The 25,467-nt window shown below is 34.0% G+C and overlaps 1 protein-coding gene across 6 annotated transcripts; it reads right to left on the bottom strand.

Moving 5' to 3' along the window:
- Positions 1-4,189: 4,189 nt before the first annotated feature.
- Positions 4,190-24,933, bottom strand: PTAC12 (plastid transcriptionally active 12). Of its 6 annotated transcripts, none has more exons than XM_088210801.1 (12): positions 24,789-24,932; positions 24,532-24,618; positions 24,388-24,451; positions 24,229-24,290; positions 23,141-23,830; positions 21,844-21,956; positions 15,726-15,985; positions 13,232-13,353; positions 7,097-7,165; positions 5,160-5,213; positions 4,977-5,069; positions 4,190-4,575 (listed from the first exon to the last, which is right to left on the bottom strand). In XM_088210801.1, the coding sequence occupies exons 3-12, from the start codon at positions 24,419-24,421 to the stop codon at positions 4,477-4,479; spliced, it is 1,596 nt and encodes a 531-aa protein (XP_088066927.1). In that variant the 5' UTR covers positions 24,422-24,451; positions 24,532-24,618; positions 24,789-24,932; the 3' UTR covers positions 4,190-4,476. The 6 variants fall into 6 exon arrangements, with proteins under 6 accessions (XP_088066927.1, XP_088066925.1, XP_088066926.1 ...); XM_088210799.1 differs by having other exon boundaries at positions 24,549-24,618; XM_088210800.1 differs by having other exon boundaries at positions 24,532-24,933.
- Positions 24,934-25,467: the final 534 nt, after the last annotated feature.

The following is a 25,467-nucleotide window of genomic DNA, read 5'->3' as shown; positions in this document are numbered from 1 at the left end:
CTTCATTTTTTGGATTTAAGTTCGATAAAAGTGAATCAAAATTTAGGACATATTCTCCGGTTTCCTCAAAAGAAAAACATATTTTATATTAAGTAAAATGTATATATATATCGTATACGGAAAAAAGTTTGTATTATGTTAAGCAGAATGTTGAAAATTAAATGCTACATCCAAGCTCCATTAGTTGAAGGCCAATGGAGGATAATGAAAAGTAATGTAATGGATCATTATTCATATTAAGAGGATGACATGCAAAGTAAGAGTAATACACATATGTATATATTATATAGAAACATTATAATCACCCTTATATTTCGGTTATAAATCTAATTTTTTTAAAAAGAATTCTAATGTACAGACCTTAGTCAACTGTTATTTTCTCTGCATCTCCAACCACAATCGTTGCTACCGTGGTGTTTGCCAGTTTATGATCTTGCTTTAGGTTGATTTGTTGAACTTTTCTTTAATACCAAAATTTAGGTTCAATTCTCTAATCTTTGTTTGGTTGGTTAGAAAAATTAATGGGATAGAAACGAAAATATGTTACTTCCTATATGTATAATAACTTAGTTTTGTCTTGAGTTAATTAAGGTCCAAAATAAATTCTCATCTTTCTTATGAATTAAGCTTAAAAAACACTTTTAAACCCATTCCAAATTCTAAACTATCTTAAGCTCTTCTTTCAATTTAAAATTTAAGCCCCAGAAAAACCCAAATCCATGTATAACTTAATCCAAAAATTAAACCCAAATTGAATCAAATTTAAACCCTACTCATTTTAAATTGCCCAGAATCAGCCCGGCCCAGCTCATTAATACCCTCCTCCTCCTCCCCTCTCCTGAAATTTCTTCTTGCTTCAGGCGCAGATAGCAGGGAAAGATGGGTTGGGGGGGAGATTCTGCAAGGAGAAAGAGTGGAGCAGGTGAAAGGGGGAAGGAGAAGAAGCGTGAAAGAAAAGCAATCTGACAAGGGAGAGGCCTAAGATGAAGGAAAAAGAGGAAGGAGATGAAATGAAGGAAAGGAGAGGAGGGGTTTGGGTTTTGAAGAAAAAGAGATTAGGGTTTTTTCTTGGGGGAAAATGAGAGATTTAAAAAGGAAATTGGGGCTGTGAGTTTGGGTAAAAAGAAAAAAGAGGAGAGAAAGGGAAAAATTAAGAGGGAGAGGGATAATAAAAATATGAGAGAAAAACAGTAAAAGGTTTCCAAAATGCATGATAACTCTTGAGTTGGGGGCAAATATGAATTTGGTCATTGAATCAAAACTTGGGTTAAAGTTTGTTTAGTACATGAAAAATTATGCCGTAAGCAAACGAATGGGTGTAATTTTATTTTCAAACTAATCTTAATTTATTACGAATCTCACAGTTGATGTAACATTGATGTGTTTTTTAAACAAGTTTTAACTTTTTCAATTAAGAAATAAATGAATTCGAAAAGCAAAAAAGATGGATTAATTTTTCAGAGTACGTTAAAGAAAAAACTATTTGCTACGGAAACTAATTCGATCTTTAATTAAATGAATAACTGATTTAATAGGATTGCAAAATGACCTAAGAATCAAAATCATAGTTTTGTAAATGGTGTAATCACTTATTCAATAAAGTTCAAAAGATGTTGCCTTTACGTATTGAGCATTGTTATATATTTTTTTTTTTGCTATAAGTTTCTAGTCATGAATTTTTAGTTAAAAAATATTTTCTTTTCAAAATATTAAAAAAAAAGACATCAAAGATCGAATTGGTGAATTAAAATTCTCATTATTATTTTCTCAAGTTTTTTCTATACAATCTCCAATCTTATATTTTGTAAATATTTTAAATTGATATATTAGATTTTGAATGAATGTTAATCATATATGAACACCATAATTAAAATTTTAAATTAATTTCGGCGTGTAAACTAAATCAATAATTAATATGCATGGTAGTGTAGGTACTTCACACCTTTCTATTCCATATCTCCCGTTAATTTAAAATCTCCGAATAAAAATTAGTAAATCTTTTAATACCTAATCTCATTTATAATAAAACTAATGATATCTCTAAAAATTATTTAACGATTTAGAAATTACTATTTTTTGATAAATTATTTTAGAGTCTCGCGTCACTTTATATTTTGCGTCTCGTTCATTCTCATCGTATTGAATTTGTTCTCTGTTGATTTTAGTTTCTCTTGCTTCTCGAACATATTAGAGATTACATTAAAATTTCTAGTTCTTTGTGCATCAAATGCTTATTATAATGAGTGATACCTTTGGGATTGAATCCATCTCACCCAAATAATTTAATTTAATTTGATAAATTGGGTAGAATATGTGGAGAATATGGGGGCATTCATACAAAAAAGTAGAATATTTTGGGAGTCCAAGTAAGAATCAAATGCATTATGGAAGGACCCACTTCACTCCAACCACATCAAATCAAAGAGAGAAAATATGGCCTATACCTTCTAATTTCTTTATCTTGCATTCACTATTATTTTTTAGTTATTAAATTTTCAATAATAACAAATCATTGAGCTTTGACTCGATCATTATCTTTTTTATAATGGTATCCGAGAGACGACTGATTGAGAATTTAATTTACAGTTTACATAATAATTTAATCACTAATCAAAATAATAATAATATTTAATACTTAATTTTTTTAATAAACTTTTTAAAAAATACCCTTTTATTCTCTTTGGAAAAAAAGTAATAATATATATATATATATATATTTACACTCTCACCCATGATTGAAGCAAGGATGCATATAATATGTTTGTCTAGTGAGGGAAAGAAGAGGAAGGTGTGGGTGGGTGTCATAAAAAAATAGAATGCATTCACTTTTAAGATCTTGCAAAGGCATCAACTTAGATATTGTGGGCTCACATATGAATAAAATAAGATATTATAATATATTAGAAAATATAAACATTTTGACACCTTTTTTTTTTTTTAATTACATAAAATATGGACCTTAGATTTTATGATAATACGTGGTACAATTGAAATTACATCTTCTTAGTAGTACACTTTTTTAATTGATTTTATTTAAATTTTAATTTTATGAAATAAGATAAGGTTTATAATTTTATTTAAATTGTAATTTGAAATTAATTTCATTTTAAATTTGAGTTAAATATTTTTTTTAAAATTTTTTTTTACTAATGTCAAAATAAAAATATATGGATGGTAAACTTGTTAAGAGTACCATGAGAATTTTAGTGTATCTATTACTAAATCTATTTGAATTAAATTAAATTAAGAACATGTAGTAAATTAAAATATAAATTAAAATAATTTTTATTAATATTAAACTACAAAAATATTCTTTTGTTTAATTTATATATTAAACAAACATTATAAATACAATATATATATATTTCATTGTAATTCATTAGAACTAAAAATAAATATAATCAATTATGTAATATAGAATACAAATAAATCAAATAATATAATATATATATATATATATATAGACGTAGTTGATTAAATTATCATGGTGAACAAGGATTGTCAAACACATATGTTTACTATTAACTTAAAAAGTTACTTCTAGTTTCTTTCCCTCCCTAGTTTTCCATGAGAGATTGATATGGTTTTACACCAAAAATGGAGATTATTTGGTGAAATCAGAATACATCTTGCTTGTTCTATATGAACAGGAAATCATGAAGGCTCAACTTCGCGTATTTGAGCTTCCCATAAACAAAGATTGTAGCACCACGAAGATCGTAGAGAAGACCCATTTAAAACCCACGATATACAGATCGAAAATGAGAAAAACGTGAATAAAACATGTAAAAGGGAATCCACATATAATCTAGAAATCTGCACGATTTGCTAGCCTAGTCTCCTTTTGTTATTTGCATTCATCTGTTCAAGATAAATGTTTGTGGTTTCCGTTGCACCCAAAGCAGAGAACTTTCCCGCAATTTTCCTATTCCCCTGATCGGACCCATTAAAGGTTTGACACACTCTTTGCTCCCTAAAAATAAACACCTCGTGTGGAGAAGATGCAAGGATAACCTACCAATTCGTGCTTGGCTTCGAACCTTGCGGAAAAAGAAAAAAAAAAGAAATACTCGGACTCTTCACCAAGATAAACTATTATTGTCACTTAAGAAGATGTTCAGTCAATTATCAATTGCAAATAATCGGAGCTTAGATATCAAATAATCACCGTTCTGCAGAGAGAAACATGTTTCCTGTTATGAAAATAAATCTCGGAATTATATGGCAAGAAGTTAGAGAGAATGAAATGAACTGAAGTAGGTTGTACAATCATAACTAAAGAGATTGAGGGTTTTATGCAACATGTAATGGACAGTAGCACAATTATTCATTCTCTCAGCTAGCACAAAATTTCCATTTTTTTTTTCTTTTCGACATGTTCCTTTTGATGAAGTTCATTTTCACTCACGAGATTAGTAATAGTGATGCTGACAGTACTCGCTAGTTCCTTCCGCCCGTGCACAAATACAAGAAGCATCACTTGTCTTCTTCAAAATCCATGAGAAAATCAGTTAAGTTTTCTGAATCCTTTACAGCATCCTCTAGAGACATTGGGTCGTTCTTCTTCGGTTTAGGCTGTAAAAAAAATAGACATGAAGAAGCTTGAGATGAATAAGAATGGTAGAGGAAAAAGAAACTGATATCAAATTGAAATAATAGTACTGTAGAAATTGCCTTGATTCTCAGAGAGCATTAATACAACCAGGGTATGATACGTTTCAATCAAAGTATCCTACCACAAGTTTACAAATATTATTGATTTAGCAAATTCTTTTGTGACTTTAATATGCTGAATATAAAAGGCCTAATTTAAAATTTTCACTATAAGATCTCTGTAGCTCTCTTATGACTGTAACTCATCCAAATCTGAGCCATGATTCTTGTAAAGTTAATGCTAGTGCTCGTTTCAACAATCTAAGCTTAAGAACTACAAGCGCACCAAAGAAACACGAGAAGGATGGCATAAACATAATCACCTTGGACTTTCGAAGCTCAGGAGTACTTTTTAGAACACTCCAATTTCGAGTAATTTTTTCCTCTTCTTCTTCTTCAATATCGTCTCCCTCATCCTAGTGGCAAAAACGCGTTGAAAGAAAATGTCAAGAGCTGAAGAACAATCATGGACAAGGAATCGCTTTTAAATGAGGTGTAGGACTCACCTCATTTTCGCCGATGTCAACAGCTTGTGCCATTGCTTCATCCATGTCTGTCATCTGCAACCATTACATGACAGGAAGAAACAAATTGGACCAACAGGCCTCTCTTTGGAGAAAAAAGATTTGCTATATGGCGTTTTCCTTAATGAAAATTTCAAAACGGAAAAAATTATGGGGAGAGAGCAAGACTGCTTCATCCCCATTATTTTACATTATTTTACGTGGAGACCAGAAAGTTTTACTAAAAGTTTCTTATGTACATATGTGTTTCATCCCCAACCATCATAACGTTTTTTCTTCCTATGAAAGCATTAAGAAAACAGAAACAATCACTTCTTTTCCGTTTGATATTCAACTTGTAAAGAATATGTCTAGGAAGATAGAAAATTTAAAGAAAAGATGGATAAATTCAATTCACAATCATAGGAATTCACTACAATAACAACCACATGATTGTGAGGTACTCAATTCAATGAGGAAAAATCAGTAACTTTTATTCACCATCTGAAAAAAAGGAATGAAATACTCATGTATTTATAGGAAAACTAGAACACAATTAGATTTCTAACTAAATAAAAAACAAAATTTCTAAATCAATGAGAAATTTACTTAAAAAAATATAGATAAATCTAATCCACAATCCTGGGATTGGCCACAAGACAATTATAAGATTGCCAGGCACTAAATTCAATAAAGGGAAATCAATAAGGTATCTACATAACCTAATATGACTAGAATACCTGAATAGGAAAATAATAACATAAAAGGTCTCTAGTTGAATAAGAAATATAATCATAAACTAATCATAAATCTATTTTTATAGTTCTCAAATAAGCTAAATACCTATCCCATAGTATTAAAAATTATCAAACTATACTGAAGAGAAGTATCAGCCGTAGAAACTAGCTACAAAAAAAGAAAATATTGTGATTTCAGGCATGGATAACTAAAGGAGAAGAGGCAAAACCATGCCCAATTACTGCCCCTTATTCATTCACGAGTTGGAATCCCCCACTCATTTTCTATGGTGCTAGGAGGTTAGAAGATTGTGGAATTCTATTCTAGGTCTTCTCAGTTTGACTTCAGTTTTCGGATTCTGTAAATATGAGAAATTTAGGCTTGGTTGGGCATGTGCACTTGTAGATCTGAAAAGAAATTCCTCAATCTCATTAATGTATCCATTTCTTTGGGTTATTTGGAAAGAAAGGATATGAGAGTTTTTAAGGACACTTACTCTCCTTTAGAAAGGATTCAGGACCACTTGTTCCACACCCAAAATAGTTAAATATGTGTCTTATGCTTGGTAACATAGATTTGGGGAACCTTGTAGATTTATGTCTTGTAATTATTTTGTTTGTGGCTGGCACCTCCTTGGTGCCTTTTAATGACATATTCTCCTTCTCCAATAAAAGATATTACCACTTCAGCGTATAATATCTTACAGAATTGACATTGCCATGCCAAAAGAAAAGAGTTTTGTAGTTAGAATATGCCCATGAACTAAAGTTCCTTAGCCCCAAAAATAAGAGTAATCTAAAACGTAACAGAGAACAAGATCCAGCATGGTTACAACTCTAGCAAGCAATTGGATACAAAAACTACCAGCAAAAGGCCAATGCTTTTCCCCAGCTCAATGCACTTTACTTGCATATGCAAAAGCGCGTGTAAGCAGCAAATCGGTTAAATTTTTATTATCTACATTAGCTAAATGTTTACGTGAAAACTGATTGTATATGAGACGACCACTTTACAACGAGTAAAGCATAGGGAAATGGAAGTCCAACGATCAACCAGAGAAATAAAAACATACCTAATTAAGGATACAAGAAACAAAAAAGAAAAAAAAAAGAAAAAGAAAAATCCCTCTGAGCATAGCAAATGAAACCATACAGATATGTGCTAAAAAGGAGTAAATTCAGGCATATTCATTATCTCATTACCTCAAGTTGTTCAGTCTTCTCTTTTGCCATGATCTTCTCAAGCTCCTCCCTTGAGATGATCTTCCCATGCTGAAAAGCAAGTCACACTTAATACAATGAGACAACAATCATGGTGGCCAGTGCAAACGTACAAATTCCTTGCATTTAGTGTACTTCAAAAATCAAATTGAGTCCAAAAGAAAAAGATAATGGCCTAGTGATTTTTATCGAAAAAAGAAAAAATAAACGTTTGTGATGATAATGCTTGTTTTTTTGATAAGGACCACAATCATTAGTTGTTCCATAATGAAAATTTTTGTTAACAGTATAGTTTTGTAAATACCATAATATCTTGGTATTTAGAAGATAGCAGTTAGTTTTAGTAGATCTTAAATTTGCTTAACATCTAGAAACATTATGTTGATATTTTCCTAATTAGTTTTAGTTAAGAATGTAATTAATGCCTTAATGTAGAAAAATTAAGGTTAAATTGCCTATTAAGAAATTGGAGAAAAATCTAAACATCACACATAGGGTTCTTAAGCATAAGAAAAAAGAGTTGGTTGAGTCACAGAATCAATTATGAAAAATCTTCAAAAATATTATTGAATACTTGATCATCAATAAATGAAATACAAAACTATTTATGATAACATCTAAGTAACTTTTTCTAAATAGAATTAAATTAACAAATAGTAAACTAGTAAAATTAAGAACACTAATCCTAATATGAATAAAAAATAATACTAATAAGAATAGACTCCTAACTCTAATAAAACTCGTGCTAATTTTCTGAGATTATTTTTTAGAATTAGTCTATTGTATTATGAAGAACAATAATACAACAATATATAGGAAAAAGATTACACCGAGAAACCCTAACTTTCTATCCTTACTATGGTAAGAAAAGGATAGAATTTGGTAAGAAATTTTGGAAGATCTGGTTATCGAATAACTGAGAATCTCATTATATAGGAGTTAACCAAATTTAGGATTACACAGAATTCCACATCATTATTACTTTCCTAATTTAGAATCCTAAACTCCCTCACAAGTCGAGTTGTAAATATTGAATAAACACAGCTAGCAACAGAGTTCTTCGAAGGTGGTTCTTCGAAGGGGTTTAGTGAGAATTTCGCAGTCTGTGATTTTGTAGGCGTGTAGATCACTTGAATTACCAAAACTTTTAATATTCTATGAAATGAAGTAACAGTCAATTTTTATGCACTTTATCCAGTTATGATGCATGGAGTTCTTATAATATTAATGACAGTCTAGTCATCCCATAATAGGTCGATACCCAGTAATTATCCCCAATTCACCAGTGAGTCTCCTTATCCACATAACTTCACAAATTTCCAATGATAAGGCTCTAAATTTAGTTTCAACATTACTTTTAGAAACAACAGGTTGTTTTTTGCTTCTCCATTTAACTAAGCTCCTGCAAACATAGGAATAGTATCCCAGAGTGGATCTTCTATCCTTCATATCTCTTGTCCAGTATGTCAGAAAAAACAGAAATGTCCCAGGTGACTTGTTTCTTGTAAAGTAATCCTCTTCCTGGGTCACCTTGAGGTAGCTCAAAATCCTGTATACAACCTCCAAGTGATCCTCAGTTCGGTTGTGCATGAATTGACTTGTGACACTAATTGAGAACCTGATTTCTGCTCTATTGTGGGAAAGATATATAAATTTACCCACAAGAATCTAATATCTCCCCTTGTCCACTAGTGTGTACTTCCCTTCTCGTTTCCTATCGTTTTAATTATGTCTATTGGAGTATTTGCAGCCTTACATACTAGCATTTTAGTTCCCTTTAGTACGTCCAAGTGTACTTACATTGTGAGATGAATATACCCTTCTTTGATCTTGCACCTCCATGCCCAGAAAGAATTTAAGATTACCACGGTCTATTGTTTCAGATTCCATTGCCAAAAACTTCTTAAGTCTTAATAATTTCTCTTTATAATCATTCATGAGAATAATGTAGTCAACATACTATGAGAATAGCAATTTTCTTTTTTGGGGATTGTTTCACAAAAAGTAGTCAACTTGACCTCTGATGTACCCGATTTTTCTCATGGACTTTGTGAACCTCCCTGACCAAGCCAGTGGGGAATGTTTTAGGCTATACAAAGATTTTTTTTCAGTTTGCAAACCTTATTGATGTGGAAATCTGTTTCAAGTCCTGGAGGAATTTTTATGTACACCTCTTTTCGAGAACCATTTAGAAATACATTTTTGACATTAAGTTTGATGTATAGTGGCCAATTTAAATTTGTTGCAATAGAAAGAACCCTTATAGTATTGAATTTGGTCACTAGAGTAAAGGTTTCTTGATAATCTATTCTTTATGACTGAATGAATCCTTTTGCAACGAGCCTGAATTTTAGTATCTCAATGCTTCTTTATAGTAAAAATTCACTCACAACCAACAATTTTCTTTCTAAGGGGAAGATCATAAATCACCAGTGTGTCATTCTTCTCGAGTACTCTATTTCATCTTTAACTGCTGGTTTCCATTCAGGATCCTTGATTGCCTCCTAGATGCAATTAAGAATCTATACAATGTCAAAGGTAAATACAAAAGCCTGGTACGATATAAATAATCCATTAGAAGATATGTACTTGCAAATGGGGTAGTTTGTGCAAGTTCTTACTCCTTTTCTTATAGTAATTGAAATGTTTAAGTCATCCATCCTAGGAATAGCATCAGAACCAGAAATTTCCTTACTGTGTGATCATGAGTCTGAGGTGGTTCAGATTCTTGGTCATTGATGAAGTGTGTTAAGTGCCCTACCTCCCTTTTGGTGTTCCATCTGTGTGTATAGACAATCAATTCCTTGTTAAGGTTTTGGTTGTCATCCATGACTTGAGGTGAGTGAGAGGTATCTGCATTTGACTCTTGGGTAGGCAGGACGGGCTGACCATTAAGAGATTGAGTTTGCTATTGGTGTTTCCTACAATTAATGCTTCCAAGTTGTTGTTGGCATGGAGATTGTTGGAAGTTTTGTATTAAGTTTGGTTGAGGTAAAGACAGCCATGTAGGGTCCCTTTAGTGTTGGTCATTCTTTCAAAGTTGGTATTCCCTCATATTCTTCCCGTGAGTTTCATGTTTGGGGTAATAGGTTTTATTTCCAAAGAATGTCACATCCATTCAAGTGTAAACTTTTCTGGTGGTTGGAGAATAATATTTGTAGCCTTTTTGATTTGGAGAGTAATGCAGAAATATGAAGTTAATGGATTTTAGGTCTAATTTGCTACCATGTTGGGTATGTATATGGACAAATGCAGAGCACCCAAATACTTTTTGGTTCAGTGTGGATATAATCTTGATAAGTGGGAAGACTTTGAGAATAGTGTGAAAACTCCACTGTTCCTCTATTTTCTCATCTATTTTCTCTCTAAATCTATACTATCTTAGGATAAGTTCATCGAAAACCCTACTAATCATTAGTTGGCCATAGAATCAGTCACTTTGGGCTCTTTGCATCTTTCTAAGCCATAGATGATGAGGAATTGAGATTTCAAAGCAAGCTCCTCGTACCACATGTCCTCCCAAAATCTCACCCTATTACCATTAGTGAATTTAAAGCTAACAAAAACAGCCATGTCATCCCTCCACAAGCTAGTACAATAGACCTTTTATAACTTAGACATCCATTCCCCAACCAAAAGCTCATATTTAGCACCAAGCACGTTCCACCATAGACTGCCTCTGCAAATAAGGATGCACCAAATCACCAAAATAACCTATTGAGGAGAGAAAACGAATGATCAGACTCCCTTTAGAAGCAGGCCTTTTAGTAGCATCCCAATTCAATAGGCATAAATATCCCTACTCATCAGTACCACCAAAGGAACCTTGCATTGAATCTACTTCAGCTCTTCAGCAGCAGTACTAGGCTTGGAAACAGGAACATGAAGTAGATGGGGAAGGCTAGACAATGTTCTTTCTATCGATATAAGTCTACTCTCGGTAATTTTTCCTTGCTATATTTATTTACCTCAATCCACGATTTTCTTATGAACTTTGCTGTTCTTTCTCTATTTTTTTACCTACTTTCTCTTTAATTCCATGCTATAGCAAAATAAGTTAATTTCGGACCTCACTTGTCCTACATCAGTTATGTATTCTTCTTTCATGGTATAGCCAATGCCATTCTTATTTGCGTCCACCTAGATCATTGAAAAGAAGACACGAGCAAAACTGAGCCAAACCAAACTGGATATTTAGATATTCAAGCTCAAGTTTTTTTTTTTGAAATAAAAAGTGTGAAGTGTATTAATTATATGCACCAAGGGCGTGCAAAACCCATGTACGAAAAGAATTAACATATTATTTAGTATATCAATTAGTTCACCTAGGTTCTCTATCGAGTGCAGATTTATTTTGTTTCATTATCAACACCTCAAGGGACTGAAACCATCTCTCTCTAATTTTGTCAATACTCTCCTCCACTCCCTTAAAAACTCTCCTATTTCTTTACTGTCAGAGCATCCATAAAATAACCAATGGAATGAGCGCTAAATACTTTTCGTCTTGCTATTCAAGCTCAAATATTTGAGCTCAAACTTAGTTTGAAGCTTAATTCAAGCTTTGGTTTGCAGGTTCTATACAATAAAGAAATGATATATTCTTTAGAAATCATGTCAAATATCCCTCTTTCTTCCAATGCCTAGGTTTTTCTGCTCCACTTTGGGTTACGCTGAATATCTCTTCGAGAAGTATCTTTAGCCTATGTTTGAAACGAGTTTGTGGAGTTCTTCTGCAAATCCACATTTAGTTCAACTTGGAGAAAGACAAATTGTATGAAAAATGATCTCAAATACAATTTCATATAAGATTTCATAAGAATTCAAATTTTTATTATTTTCAATGACCTTCCTCATCATCTAGTTATATTAGTGGTTCTGAAATTCCATAACCAGTATCATGGCGTTCTATAAACAGGCCATAATCATTCAGTCTTCTTCCTCTCATGCCTTAAATCGAGGATCACCTGGTTTTGGGCATGTGCCCATGAGGTGATTGAATTTCCCTTTTCTCTCAATATAGTATGAACAAGTTGGGAACATTTTAGGTAGTTCTTTCCTTCAGCCTATATGCTGCTTGAATGGTTTACAATTCCTGAATTGTTGGGATCTAATAGTCTCTCCTGTTTGAGCAAGGTAATTGGTTTCTATTATTACTTCTAAAGTTTTTCTAGGTTACTTTTGTGTAGGTAAGAATTACCAGCAATGAATGTTGATTGAGAAAGGGACTACGCAGCTGCACACCATCAGCGATGAAGGCTGGTCATGGTGGAGTAAGGTCGTGCACAGCAACTTGAGGGGCAAGTAGCAGTGACCACACAGCTGAAGCAGGTAGAGACACGTGTCTGTCCTGACTGAAAGGGGTTGGTTGTACAGCTGCTACCACTAGGCATGGGGCTGGACGTGGCTCGCGTCTGACTGGGCTCAACTGCTGGTTGAGTAGCTGTTGCGGCTAGGCTTGTGGCTTAGGGTGGCTGACGTCTAGCTGTTGGCGGTTGTTTGCATGCAGCAAAGAAGGCCAGGACTTGGGAAGTGCTGGCTATGAAGGCCAATTCTTTGACTTTAGGATTTTGTTCTGATTCCAGCAATAAAGGCCGGTCTAGGTTTAGTAAAGAAAGATTATGATTTTTTTTCCTATACCGATAATACCATGAGGAGAAAATTGTAATCCTTATTGAATATTACAAGTGATTATACAAATATCTATAGAGTTATTCTAGCTACGTAAAAGGAAACCTAACTATTTTGGAATCTCATGGTTTATGGGATATTCCACCAGAATAGGATCCTACTTAAATAGGTTTGATTCTATACATTACACAAAAAGAAAAAATATATACACTTTCTTTTCCAACAACTTATTCCTTGAAATCAAAGTAAAATATTCCCTACGCTAAAATTAAGGAACTTCAATTATTTTATACACTCCAAAAATTTATCATGTATATGAGAAATATTTGATGTTGTTTCAAGCAGAAACCAAAACTTTCGTTTCAGATTTATAATTGCAGGAAAGTGATCAAATAGATAAATTACCACGACCAAACCACCACATAATTGTCTTTTACAATGTTTTGAGCAAAGTGTAAGAAACTGAAAAGAAAAACCAAGAACGCTAACCTCCTTCAGATAAGCCAGCATATTGGGTGTTGGTTCATGAAAATCTGGTCCTCTATAATCAATTATTTCATTAGGATCTTGTATATAGTTCACAGTTGGGTAAACTGGATCCCCACCCCATACTGGAAAGAACAAAAGATAATCAAGCACATTAACATAATAGCATGGGCATCAAAACATGCAAGGAACAAATTTTCTTCAAATTTCCAGCAAAATAATAAAATTAGCTTGTTAAAGCAAATCAAAGTTTTGACCAGAATTGCGTTATGGATAGATGTGTGAATGCAACTCAAGACCGGAAAGATCGCTGATGACATTAACCTATAGAAATACAGGATGTATGCCTTCAATAATGTGTTAGCAACTATAGCCCTAAGAAGTATTTTAGCATGGGCATCAAAACATGCAAGGAAACAAATTTTTCTTCAAATTTCCAGCAGAACAACAATATTAGCTTGTTAACACAAATCAAAGTTTTGACCAGAATTGGGTTATGGATAGATGTGTGAATGCAACTTAAGACCGGAAAGATAGCTGATGACATTAACCTATAGTGCTTAAGAAATACAGGATGTATGCCTTCAATATGTGTTGGTAACTATAGCCCTAAGAATTATTTTGTTGAAGACTTCCACTATCAAAATGAACAAATAGGATAAGAGGGGTATTCTTGTTTTAGGCCCCCAAGGCTCAAAGAAACTAAAAGTTCCACCAATTAGCATGACCACAAAAGGCAATCAACGTGCACTACTTGATCCAATTGCAACATTTGTTCTCAGATCCCATGTGATGCAAGAGATTAATTAAAAATTCTGAGATGCATGATTATAAGCCTTATGAACATGTAGTTTATATAATACCCATAAATCCACCCAGATGAAGTGGCCTCCGTGGGCCATGTGGCATTCAAAAATTTTTCACCTGTTGACGTGATAAGTCAATCCCTACATTCACCTTTCACATAGACCTTTCAAAAAGCACAAGAATAATATATAGCCTCCTCCTTGAATTCACAAGAAAGATAAACTGAGCTCTCCCACTATCAATGAGATCCAAAGATCTCATCCCACAAAAGATCATTGTCCCCTAACATAGAAGATCAAACCATTTACGCTCTCTAATTCCTCACAAGCTTTTGGCCATTACATCTTATCAACTCAACCTTTTATCTTAAAAACAACCTAGGTTCCCACCACTCATTATTTCCTAATGGAGCCCTTAGTGATGGCTCGTACATCAGCATCATTGAGCCTCTCTCATTCCAAGGATTACTCTTCAAATCATCATAAACAAATAGAAGATCACTAATCTCAGAAGTCACTCCATTCCCTGGTGCCCTAGTCCCCTCTCATAGTTTACCAACTATTCAAATCTCCCAGGCTTCCCATACCCCTACCCGCTGACAACACCAACTGGCCATGAAGACCTTGAAACTTAGACTTCTGTTCAAGAAGTCCATATTGTAGTAGTCGTACATAAGTGAAGACACTAACCTAAGCATAGGACTTGGTAAAAGAAGATATTAAAGAAGGACAAACCATTTGCAAGCACCAACTAGTTAGAAGAAATCATCGAACCCCACTTCAAAATCATTTCACATATGAGACCTCACCCAATTAGAGAGAAGTCCTGGCGCTCCAAACATTGCATGAGTAACCTAAGAAAGAGATGAATTATGCAGTGCGTTTCCTCGGCAGAAGAGATTCCTCCTTTAAGAGGCCTAATAATAGTCGAGCCAATTCTGGTGCTAGAACAAGAGCCAGGTTTTATTTAGGGCACTCCTAAACCTCCAATTTTCTTTCTCAACAATAACGAACTTTGAGTTTGGCCCAATGAGTTTTTTCAATTTTGTGACAAGGCCCACCCAACTATTTCCCCTAGCTAGGACCTTTTTGTTTCCTTTGCAATTTCACAATTTAAACTTTAGAATGCTTTTATTTCTTCACTGGTCGGCCTATTCTTGCACAGCGTTGGTGAAGGACCTTATAATCACCTTCTTGCCAAACTCTTCTGGATCAGCTATCTTAAGGTTCATCAGAAACCGAATGCCACAAACTAGGCATGAGCTAGAGCTATTTAATTCTCGGTCACATATACCTTCCTTCACTACTAAAGCTTCCTCTTTTCCTTTATATAAATCCAAACCACAAACCTAGACAATTAATAAAGAAACCTCCACCATCCATCACCTCCAGTACCTTCTAGAATCAACATCTTCCTTAAACAACCTTAATTTTTCTTTCAACTCAAGAAAACTCCTATTTCAATCAAGCCTGGTAGAAAGGTATCTTCCCTCCCCTTGAAGTTTTTGGTTCTAGGTGTTATGACCTCTCTCACCCGTAAGAACTCATAGAAAGATCGAAAAAGAGATATTATCCCCAAGTCAAAAAAAAAAAAGAAAACAAAAATATGATAACAAATGAAAATAAACATAAAGATCAGCTAGGATATATTCAAAAGAAAAAAAAAGAAATATCAGCTAGAATATAGATACTTTGTTTTATTTGATCCTCTCGCATTCGCATTGCTAAAGGATCTCTACGAATACGCACATCTGTTCCCATCATTATGCGGTACTCACGATCTGTCTGATGACAAAACATCTCAAGTAATTGAGCATTTTCATCTTCACCAGTTTCTTCAAAATGTTTTTGAATGGCTTCACGTGAAGTATCCTTCTTCCACCCTTTTACCCATTCAGAATAATATGCTATTGGACCATCTCTTTCTAGTCTCTCTTGTTCAGCACGAAGCCTGCAAAGGATTAGATTATCTAAGTTCAAAAGGAAAATTTGACAATGCTAGAAAAATAGGGTCACAAATTGATTAATCATATCATAATTGAAATGCAATCCAGGAAACAGAAAGGAAAAAATAGAGGCAAGAACAAGTTAACCATACTTTTCTTATGACTCATGTAAAGTATCATGATTTTGAATAGGAAATATAATAGTCTTTGGAACAAGTTAAAAATGTATTGGTAACCCCTTATTCTATTTTAAGATAAAATTCAATTTTAGATTTGACTGAACTCAATTGAATTTGATATAATTGTGTGCTAAAATTCTAATGGAAGCTCCATATTTATCTCATTAGGCATACAACACAAAATCTCCACAATAATACAGGAAAATTATTCAATATTAACAACTACAAAGATATTTAGCAAAACCAACCAAAATGGACCAAGCAGCAATTGAAAATTGACAGAGAATTGATTTTACATAGTGATGCAGTGACAGAACAACTCAGGGATTGATAAAAAGTGAAAAAAAAATTAGAGGAATTTAGGTGAGATAACAAAAGAATACTAGATCAGAGAAAAAGACACCAGAAGAAGGCATAAAACTGAAGTACCTCTTCCCTCCAAAAATGTTATTGTCTGCTTTATATATTGCTAACCCCATATGGGCACCGGTAAGAATCAAATTAGGAAACTATAACAATAATAAATTTTATCAAAACTTAGTACATTCTAATCAAACTTTCTTAATATCTTAATACATGAAAAATACTAAATAATCATAATAGTTAATCATCATTTGGATAATTTTTTCCACTGGTGAAAACTTGAATCAAGTTTCACAGCAATGAGGATCGGTATCGGGACATGCACTTCAAATACTTGAAATGTTTGTGATTTGCTTTTTCTTTGGGTGGATAAGAGGGATTAGAAAAAGAAATATATTAATTAAGGGGAGAAAAAAGTACAAATTAGGGAGAATTAGATATCCTCAAAAGAGAATAGAAAGGAAAAAAGAGAGAGAGAGAGAGAAAGACCAATTAATCTCTCACGAGACTAGCTAGCAAATCTTTATACAATACAGATAAAGATTACTCCTTAGAGAAAACATATTCTTTAATCTACAGAAAAACTGCAAAAATTAGCTTATCCTAAGGAGTCAAAAATGAGGAAATTAATCCTTGAAAAATTCTGTGTTTCTCTCCAACCAACTCATCCACATTCCAGTAGAAAAGACCAACATCAACGAGCTTTAACTTCCTTAATTCTCATACCTAAAAGAGCATTAAAGAGGAAACCACTGATTGTACCAAGGGAAACCCAAGAGACAAATAAAGTACCGAAAGCCCCATTCCATAGACACCAAGCTACATTTCACTGAAGAAAAAAATGATTACATCAACTCTAAAACACATCACACAAACCCATTCCTCACACTTTTATTTAAAAAAAAAACCACATCACACAAACCCCCTACAAAGCGCGGTTCGGTCTGCAAGCTCGAAGCACATTATCAGTATTAAGTCTGCCCAAGAATAGCAATAAAAGCAAAAACTTTAACCTTAAAAGCAGAGGGGACCTTCCACAAGCATTTGCAGAAAGCATCATTATGGGTGGCACGGTTATGAGTCAAAAAGCCAAGGTAAGACTTGAAAGGAAAAACCCCAAGTAATTCAAAGACCATATTCTATGGTCAGAGAAGTTAGAAAGTACTACAGACTCAACCGAAGCTCGATTAAAGAGATCATACAGATGCTTACCGATCATTAAGGTTTCTGAAGAAATACAAATCCCACAAATAAGAACTATCATCTTGATCCATTAAAGACGATTTGGAGGAGTTGATTTCAGAAATAATAAGTCAGTGAAGCAAGATGCCAAATGGGTATTTTCAAGCGAAGGGTTCTCCGAAAAAACAAACCTAGAACCATCACCCATCTTAACATGAGTAGGGGTAAAAAGAGAAGCACAAAGGCTAGACATAGCCTTCCAGGGACTCCTATGTGTACTCAAGACACTAACCTTGCAACCCCATCTATTATGGTATAGATCAAACTTGCTCTTATAACCCTAAGCCATAAAGAATTAGGTCTATAGGAAGCCACCATGATAACTTGGTAAAAAAAAGATGTATTTTTAAATAGAGGTTCCAAATACCAAGACCCCAACGAGCTTCGGACATGCAACACCTCTCCCAATTAACTAAATGGTTTTTCATGGACTTGCTCGACCATAAAAAGTTTCTCGGCATCTTCTCCATACTCTCAACCATACCCCTACGTATGTTAAACAGAAATAAATTAGTATAGGAAAATGTTAGACAAACAAGAATGAGCAGGAGCAAACCGACACTCTAAGGAGAAAAGATGTAACGACCCGAAACTTAAAAAAAAAATAAATATATAAATTGAATGCGGAAACGGAAAAATAGAGTTAGGATTTACATTCCTTACACAATAACTTAAAATACCCAATAGGATTACGGGAATGTCCCTTCTAAAAGAATAAACGAAAATTAAAGAAATAAACGAAAAGTAAACAACTGAGCATATTAGGACGACCTTCACTAACTTTTGAAGGAGTTCGAGTGGTGAATTATTCACAACTCTCTAATTGATCGAGATCTGAATCTTGATTCTCTTGATCTAAAATAGTTAATAAATGGGTGAATTACACTACTCTAATAAAAATATCACACTACTCATCGATACAGAAAATGAAGGTTGGTAAAAATCATAAAAATAACCAATAAACCTCTTAATTTAAGTAAATTCATTTATTATAAGTAAAACTATTTATTGCATACTTACCGTTGCAAGATTTTTAAAACTGACTTATAAAGATAATAACTTAACAACATCATAATCTCGTATTCAAGTACGTAAAAATAACAACTTTCCCTTTTTATTTGCCTACTGGTATCCATGAGGGTCCATAAGGATGTCCTACTACGCGTGAACCAACATCCAACCTTGTCAACTAACCGGTCGTCCCCATACCCCGTCCGGTATGAGCGCCAAAGATACCATCCCTCAATACCCCGTCCGGTATGAGGGTGAAACGGACCGTCCCTATATCTCATCTGGTATGAACGCCAAAAATACAAATTCTCGATACCCTGTCTGGTATGAGGCGACGTTCACGGTAGGATTCCCTATATACCTGGTCTGTCCACCATCTCTCAGGATATCCAGTAAATCTACCATTCATTCATTCACTTAACCAATCAATTTTTTATTTACATTTAATTTTCAGTTTCACAATTTAACCGTAAATCAACGCAAAACAAACAATACATGCATTAAGGAAAACACAACTGAATTATTTTACCAATTTCAGTATATTATCATGCATTTAAAACTGTAAAATCAAACAATCGGTTAAACAGGACAAACAATAATAAATAACCGGTTCTGCCTCTATTAGTAACCTGTAATTAATTTTCGAAATTTTTTAAATTATACAAAATACCGTATTATTGATAATTAAACTTCAATTCCATAATAGAGAATAGGACGAGAAATTCTTACCCGAATCGGTGTACGAAACACCGAGCTTTCAGTTACACCTACTGGTGATCCCCGACTTTCCTTAATTTTTCTATGGAGATTAAAATACGCTTCGTGTACATAAAAATACCTCCAAAAAACTCAAAATTGGTGTTAAAAATCTTTTGCGGCAAATTTCAAAATTCCGGCACGACGGCACCGCAGCCTGTGGCGGCAGTTTGCCCCGGTCTGGCCGTTTTCAGCCAGTTTTGGCCGGTTTCGGCCAGTTTTATACTCATCCCTGTGAGAAAACTCGTTAGAGGGAATCAGTTGGCCGAAAAAAGTCAAAAAACAAAACTTACCGGCAGCGGAATTTTCCGGTGCGGCGGCTCCGCCAGCTCACCTTCGCGGCTGGACGTTTCTCTTCGATCAACCTGTAGAAAACAGAACGGTGAACACAATAGTGAAAAAATCGCACGAAATAGAAAACGGGAAAAGGCTCGTCGGAGGTGATTTTTGGTTTTGCCTGCAGTGGCGCCACTGGGCTTTACCCATGGTTTCCGACTCATCCGCCATTTCTTTTACTCCGATTTGATCATGGAGGTGTTCGAAATCAAATTACGAGCGGATAGGAGAATTTTTATTTTTTTTGGTAGTCGGAGGTGGCTCCGGCATAGCGGCGGGCGGCTCCCTTCTCCGGCGACTGGTTTTTCTTCTCCGATGGGGGCTAACGGCTAGAGTTTGAGCTCGATGTGATACGAGATATTTATACTCGTCTCCTTAAATCTGAGTCGTTCATCGCGTTTGATCTCGATTGTCTGATCGTATTTAAAAAGAAAATGAATCTGAACTGTTTATCGCGATTAGATCTCGTCCGTACAATCACGTTTAAAGAGGGAATGAATCTGAACCGTTCATCGCGACCGTCCGATCGCACCTGATGAGGGAACGGATCTAGATCGTCCACGCGTGCGGAAACGCATCCGGGCCGTTCGATTCGCGAATTCCCAGCGTGGCCTCCCGCGTGGCACTGAGTCAGCATCCCTTGCCACGTGGCATGCTTCAGTTCGTCGGGGCTGCTGACTGGGCAATTCTACATGGTGCAATTTTCTTTAATTGTGTTTTGACTCCCAGTTTCCGATTTTTCTTTCAAAAATACCATTCGAACCCAAATTTTCACATTTGTTTCCCAAAATTGTTTTCAATTTCATCATCCACCTATTTTTTTTCCTAATTTTACATTAGATAAAAATTTATAAATTTAAAAATTATATTTTTATATATTTTTTTAATTTTAAAATTAATCTCGAGTCAAATTTTGGGATCAGATATTACAAAAGAGAACTCTTCAAACAATCCAGACCCTTAGAACTTTTATGCACAACATGGTCATAGAAGGAAACAACCCTAGAATTATCCCCCAAGATGATGCCATGATAAATGAAGAGTCACTCTAGAATTTCACAACAAACTGAATCAGCTAGAACTCTCAATCATCTCAGCTTAAAACTAGGATGGCAAGAAAATTGTGACCCGATAAACCCGTACCATCCTGACACAACTTGTCCCGATTCTTTTGTTGAAGAAACCAAATCAAGTTATGTACAGACAGTTTAATTTTCAATTGATTCTGGGTCAGATTTAGAAGCCATAAACTCATTCGGACCCAATTCTATTATACATAATATATTACACGTAATCTATTTGGTGTATATATGTAATAAATTAATATGTACAATTTGATTCGAATAGGGTCGAATTTAATTGAAAATTTGATCGGATTGAAAACAAAATTAATTTTTTAAACTCACTCGCCTATGGCAGATTTAAGTTCTAAATATTTAAAACAAAAAGAACTGCATCATCCCCAAACTAGAGATGGGAAATCTCCATCCTACCAAGGACGATCCTGAAACCCTCAAACACAACTCTCTCGAAACATCCAGAGAGCATCTGACTTAGAATGCCAGCAGCAATCATGAAGAGAAAAGGAATCAGGAGATCCTATTGTCTCATAGAATTTAAGAGTTAGCATCTCCTTCACCTTCTTCATCTTATTTTTTCGCCTCCAATTAATTTCTTCCTTAATAAACAACTAATCAAAGTCATTCTTGAAAAAGGACAACCTCATAAGCTGATCATCATTAAGAAAAGTGTTCGAAATGATTCTACTAAGAACAGAAATCTCATCAAGCATATCATTTTTGTAACTCCAGTATCACCAAAAAACCTTTTTACTATAGCTTGTTGACTACAACCATACTAAATGAGAGCTCATTATCATTTAGCCACCCATGCAAAATACAGTAAAAGAAAAGTAGAGTATGATGTTTCTTTACTAATTTTACAATTGAAACAAACTAAGAAGATACCAACAATACCTTTCATCCTTGAAAAGGTGTCGTCTAGCTCGGTACAAAGAAGTCTCAGTTAGTGTTGGATGTTCACCATAAAGCTTTACTTGTCCAGTCTCGGCCATTGCTTTGAGAAAAACCTGTAAAACTCAAAGAAAAGATAGAACATATTTTTTTCTGAAATCACATGATATATATGTATATATGTCCAATTAATCAACTTAAGTAGCATCAGGCTATTGTTTAAATGTCATGCGAGCATGACACAATAAAAAGCAAGTTCATTACGGTGCAGCACCACCAAAGGACAAACTCAAACAATGGGTTCATCTAGGTTGTTATTGTTCAGATGTAAATTCAGGTAACATGTTTTAAAGGCTATATATAATAACTGTGAAAAAATTGACTCTTACCAATTATATCAAAAATTCAAGTCAATAACAAAGATTCAATCTGTTATTTATGTTCCAATATACTCCCTCACACAAAAGTCCCTCTGACTGAATGGCTAGATTAATCACGGACTTATATATCACTTGTGAAATTAAATTTAAATAGAACTGGGACAATTAGGATTGGAAACACTAAACTCCTCACTTTGATACTATATTGAATAAAATTCTTTAGCTTTATTATATGCTGCAAAGCATTATATATAGGTAACTATAGGGATCTTTTAGAGAGATACGGGGATCATAAGCAATGAAAATTATTTGACACATAAAAGTTGTAGGAGAAGACATATAAAAGATAGTAAATATCTAGCACAATATACAACTATATAAGAACATATATTTAATATTCAAACAATACCGGGCAGCTCTTGAACCACAAACTTGTCTTTGAGGAACCTTCCGAGTCACAAATTTGGAAATAATTTCTCTACCCAATATCTGCCTCACTGATCACTCAGGTCAGATCAAATTACTAGGTTCCCCGAGGAGAGAGAAAGAAAAAAAGAGTAAACAAAATTTGAAGTAAACACTTTTCCTTTTGAGCACACACACAAACACATGCCAGCTCGCAACAGTCCAAAGCACAATACAGAGAACAGCAAACGCATGTATACAACCAAGATTACACACACAAGCACAAAAAAAAGACAGGACTAAGCACAAGCAAGCACATGGACTAATGGGGATGCATATCTCCATGAGCTCTTTTAAAGCATAACTACACAAGCTTTTCTTCTCAGAAAAAAATAATAATAATAATAACAACACAAGATTCTTTTCTATTAGTCAATGTTCTATTAGTCAAAGTGGCATCTAGTCCCAAATAAACATGGAGCTGTATATGTATCTTTTTATATGTTTGCACCAACCGTTTCAACATCAGGACGCCTCCTTTGCCATCTAGACCATTGTTCCTTGTCTGGCTTTCTCCAGTTCCACCACAATTCATCACTAGTAAGGGGCTTCTCAATCGGCTTCTTCACCTCTGGATCAATGAAGGGATGAGGCCGTCCAACTGTCTTGTCTAATTGATATCCACTTTCTTCTTCTGCTTCAGGTTCCATCTGATATACAACGTATTCAGATGATGAATCTTTTGGCTCCTCAATTGTGTCCTCGACAACATCAGAAGTAACTAAATCACTTGGTTCAACAGTCTCTTCATCACTTGATTCTACAGTCACTGGAGAAGATTCAGGGGCAGCAACTTTTGTTCTATGCTTCTTCCTCCTACTCCCAGGATTTTTGCCATAAGATGGGGATCCCAACGACTTACCAGTTGGTTCAGGGGCCCTGGCAGCCCTAACACGACTAGCAGTACCTTCCGGCCAGTACTCCTCTCCAGGAATGCTAGCACGGGCACCAGAGGCTGGTTCAAGCTTCCCAGATGTTGAGTCCATATAGCTATAGTAGGGAGGACGCTCAACAGACACATATTCAAAGGGTTCATCCTTCCTCTCACACTTTATACAAGGGCATAAAGAAATCCTCCGCAGAGATTTATCCAAACCAACCTTGACTTGCAGTACACCAGCAGGAAAAGAACCAAAAAATTCTGTCTGTATAATTCACATTGAAGCACAAAGGTGTCAAGGAAATCTGCAGAAAAAAGCGTGAATACACTAATTTGTGACATATAAAAATCAAAGCTCTAAAATAAAAGATAGCCATATTTTGCGAACTTTGAAACAAAATTTTGTAGCTTATACAAAGCTAAAAGACATAGATGATTAGTCTATTGATAAATTCTTGCATGTTTGTGATAAAACATATGTAATCTAAAACAACAGTAAACTTGTGTAGTAAATCATTTACTTTGCACAGGCAACAAACTTCCTAAACACTTATTTAGAACAAATTTATATGAACAAATTCATAAACCTACATTGGAAACGGTATCAGAAGGGAAGTTCACAGGGAAATACACTAAAATAAATTCACTTGATATAAGACAAACCTTGACATTATTATAACCTGGCTTCCCCGAGTACGCAGAAACAATACCCCTCAATCCTCTATCTGACAGAAGTAAGTAGAACGAGTGAATAAAAATGAAATATGAACATTATAAATTCAAACTATACTGGAAATATGAATGCATCCAAAGTGCTAAAACCTTGATACAACGAGGTGGCTGACGACAATGCCATTACTATCTAACAGATAGCACATACATATATCTGCAAGAAAAAAAAGTACAGTGTAAGAAAACAAAGTAGCAAACCAGAAAAGAATAGCACCTCTTTTGAACAAACTTAGCTGCTACAACGACTAAACCTGATAATCTCTATGTCATCATTTTCAGTTTCTGCCGCTACGAATCTTCAATCCTTTAGTCCAAATCCTCCTTTCGCCCGCAGATAGATTGAGTGCGAATGCAGAAAATACAAAATTTAGAACGTTTTGCGCAATCAGTTAACGGAACTCAGTTCAGTGAAAATGATAAATTCATTGATAGTTCCTGTAATTCCATTAAAAACAAAACTGCACGCTTCTTTTCTTACTACGAGATTTTACCGGAAAGATTCTCTGATAAAAACAGAAGAAGGCGTCCAAAGAGAAAAGAAAATTGATGGAGAAGGAAGGAAAAATTTGCAGGGTTGAATTAAATCATTCAAAAAGAAGAAGGAAACAGAGAGCTTCAATAAGATAAGGTAGGATCCATGATGGCAAAATGTGAGGAAAATTTTTTAAATATATTTATTTATTAATTAATTTTATTTAATTTTTAAATAAATTAAAATATATAATATATATTATTTTATTATGATAATTAAACTAATATAATTATGTTTTTACTTAATTATAAGAATTAACTAACACTTATCTTTTAATTATTAATATTCCTTTTATCTTAATCTTTTTCAACACTAATATTATAAATTATCTAAAAAAATCTAATAGCAGCAGTACGCGAGATATTATTTCAATAATATTATCATATATGTTAAATTATATATTAAATAAAATATTAGTTAAAATTAAATAAAACCGTCAAAATCAATTATATTTGCCAGTGTTAACAATATAACTAATACCAATATCAATTTATTTTAAGTTAAAAAATTAAAATTATATTAAAAATAAAATTAAAATAAGAAATAATTTTATAATATTGTTATTGAAATGGATAAAAATATAAAGAACATTAATGGAACAAAACTAAATTATTAATAAATTTTTATAAATAAGGAAT

The sequence above is a fragment of the Carica papaya genome, chromosome 9 (genome assembly GCF_054855325.1).
Source record: "Carica papaya isolate Zhongbai chromosome 9, ASM5485532v1, whole genome shotgun sequence".
Taxonomy (NCBI): Eukaryota; Viridiplantae; Streptophyta; class Magnoliopsida; order Brassicales; family Caricaceae; genus Carica; species Carica papaya.
The sequence above is the reverse complement of the archived record's forward strand: the minus strand, read 5'-3'. Positions and strand labels throughout refer to the sequence as shown.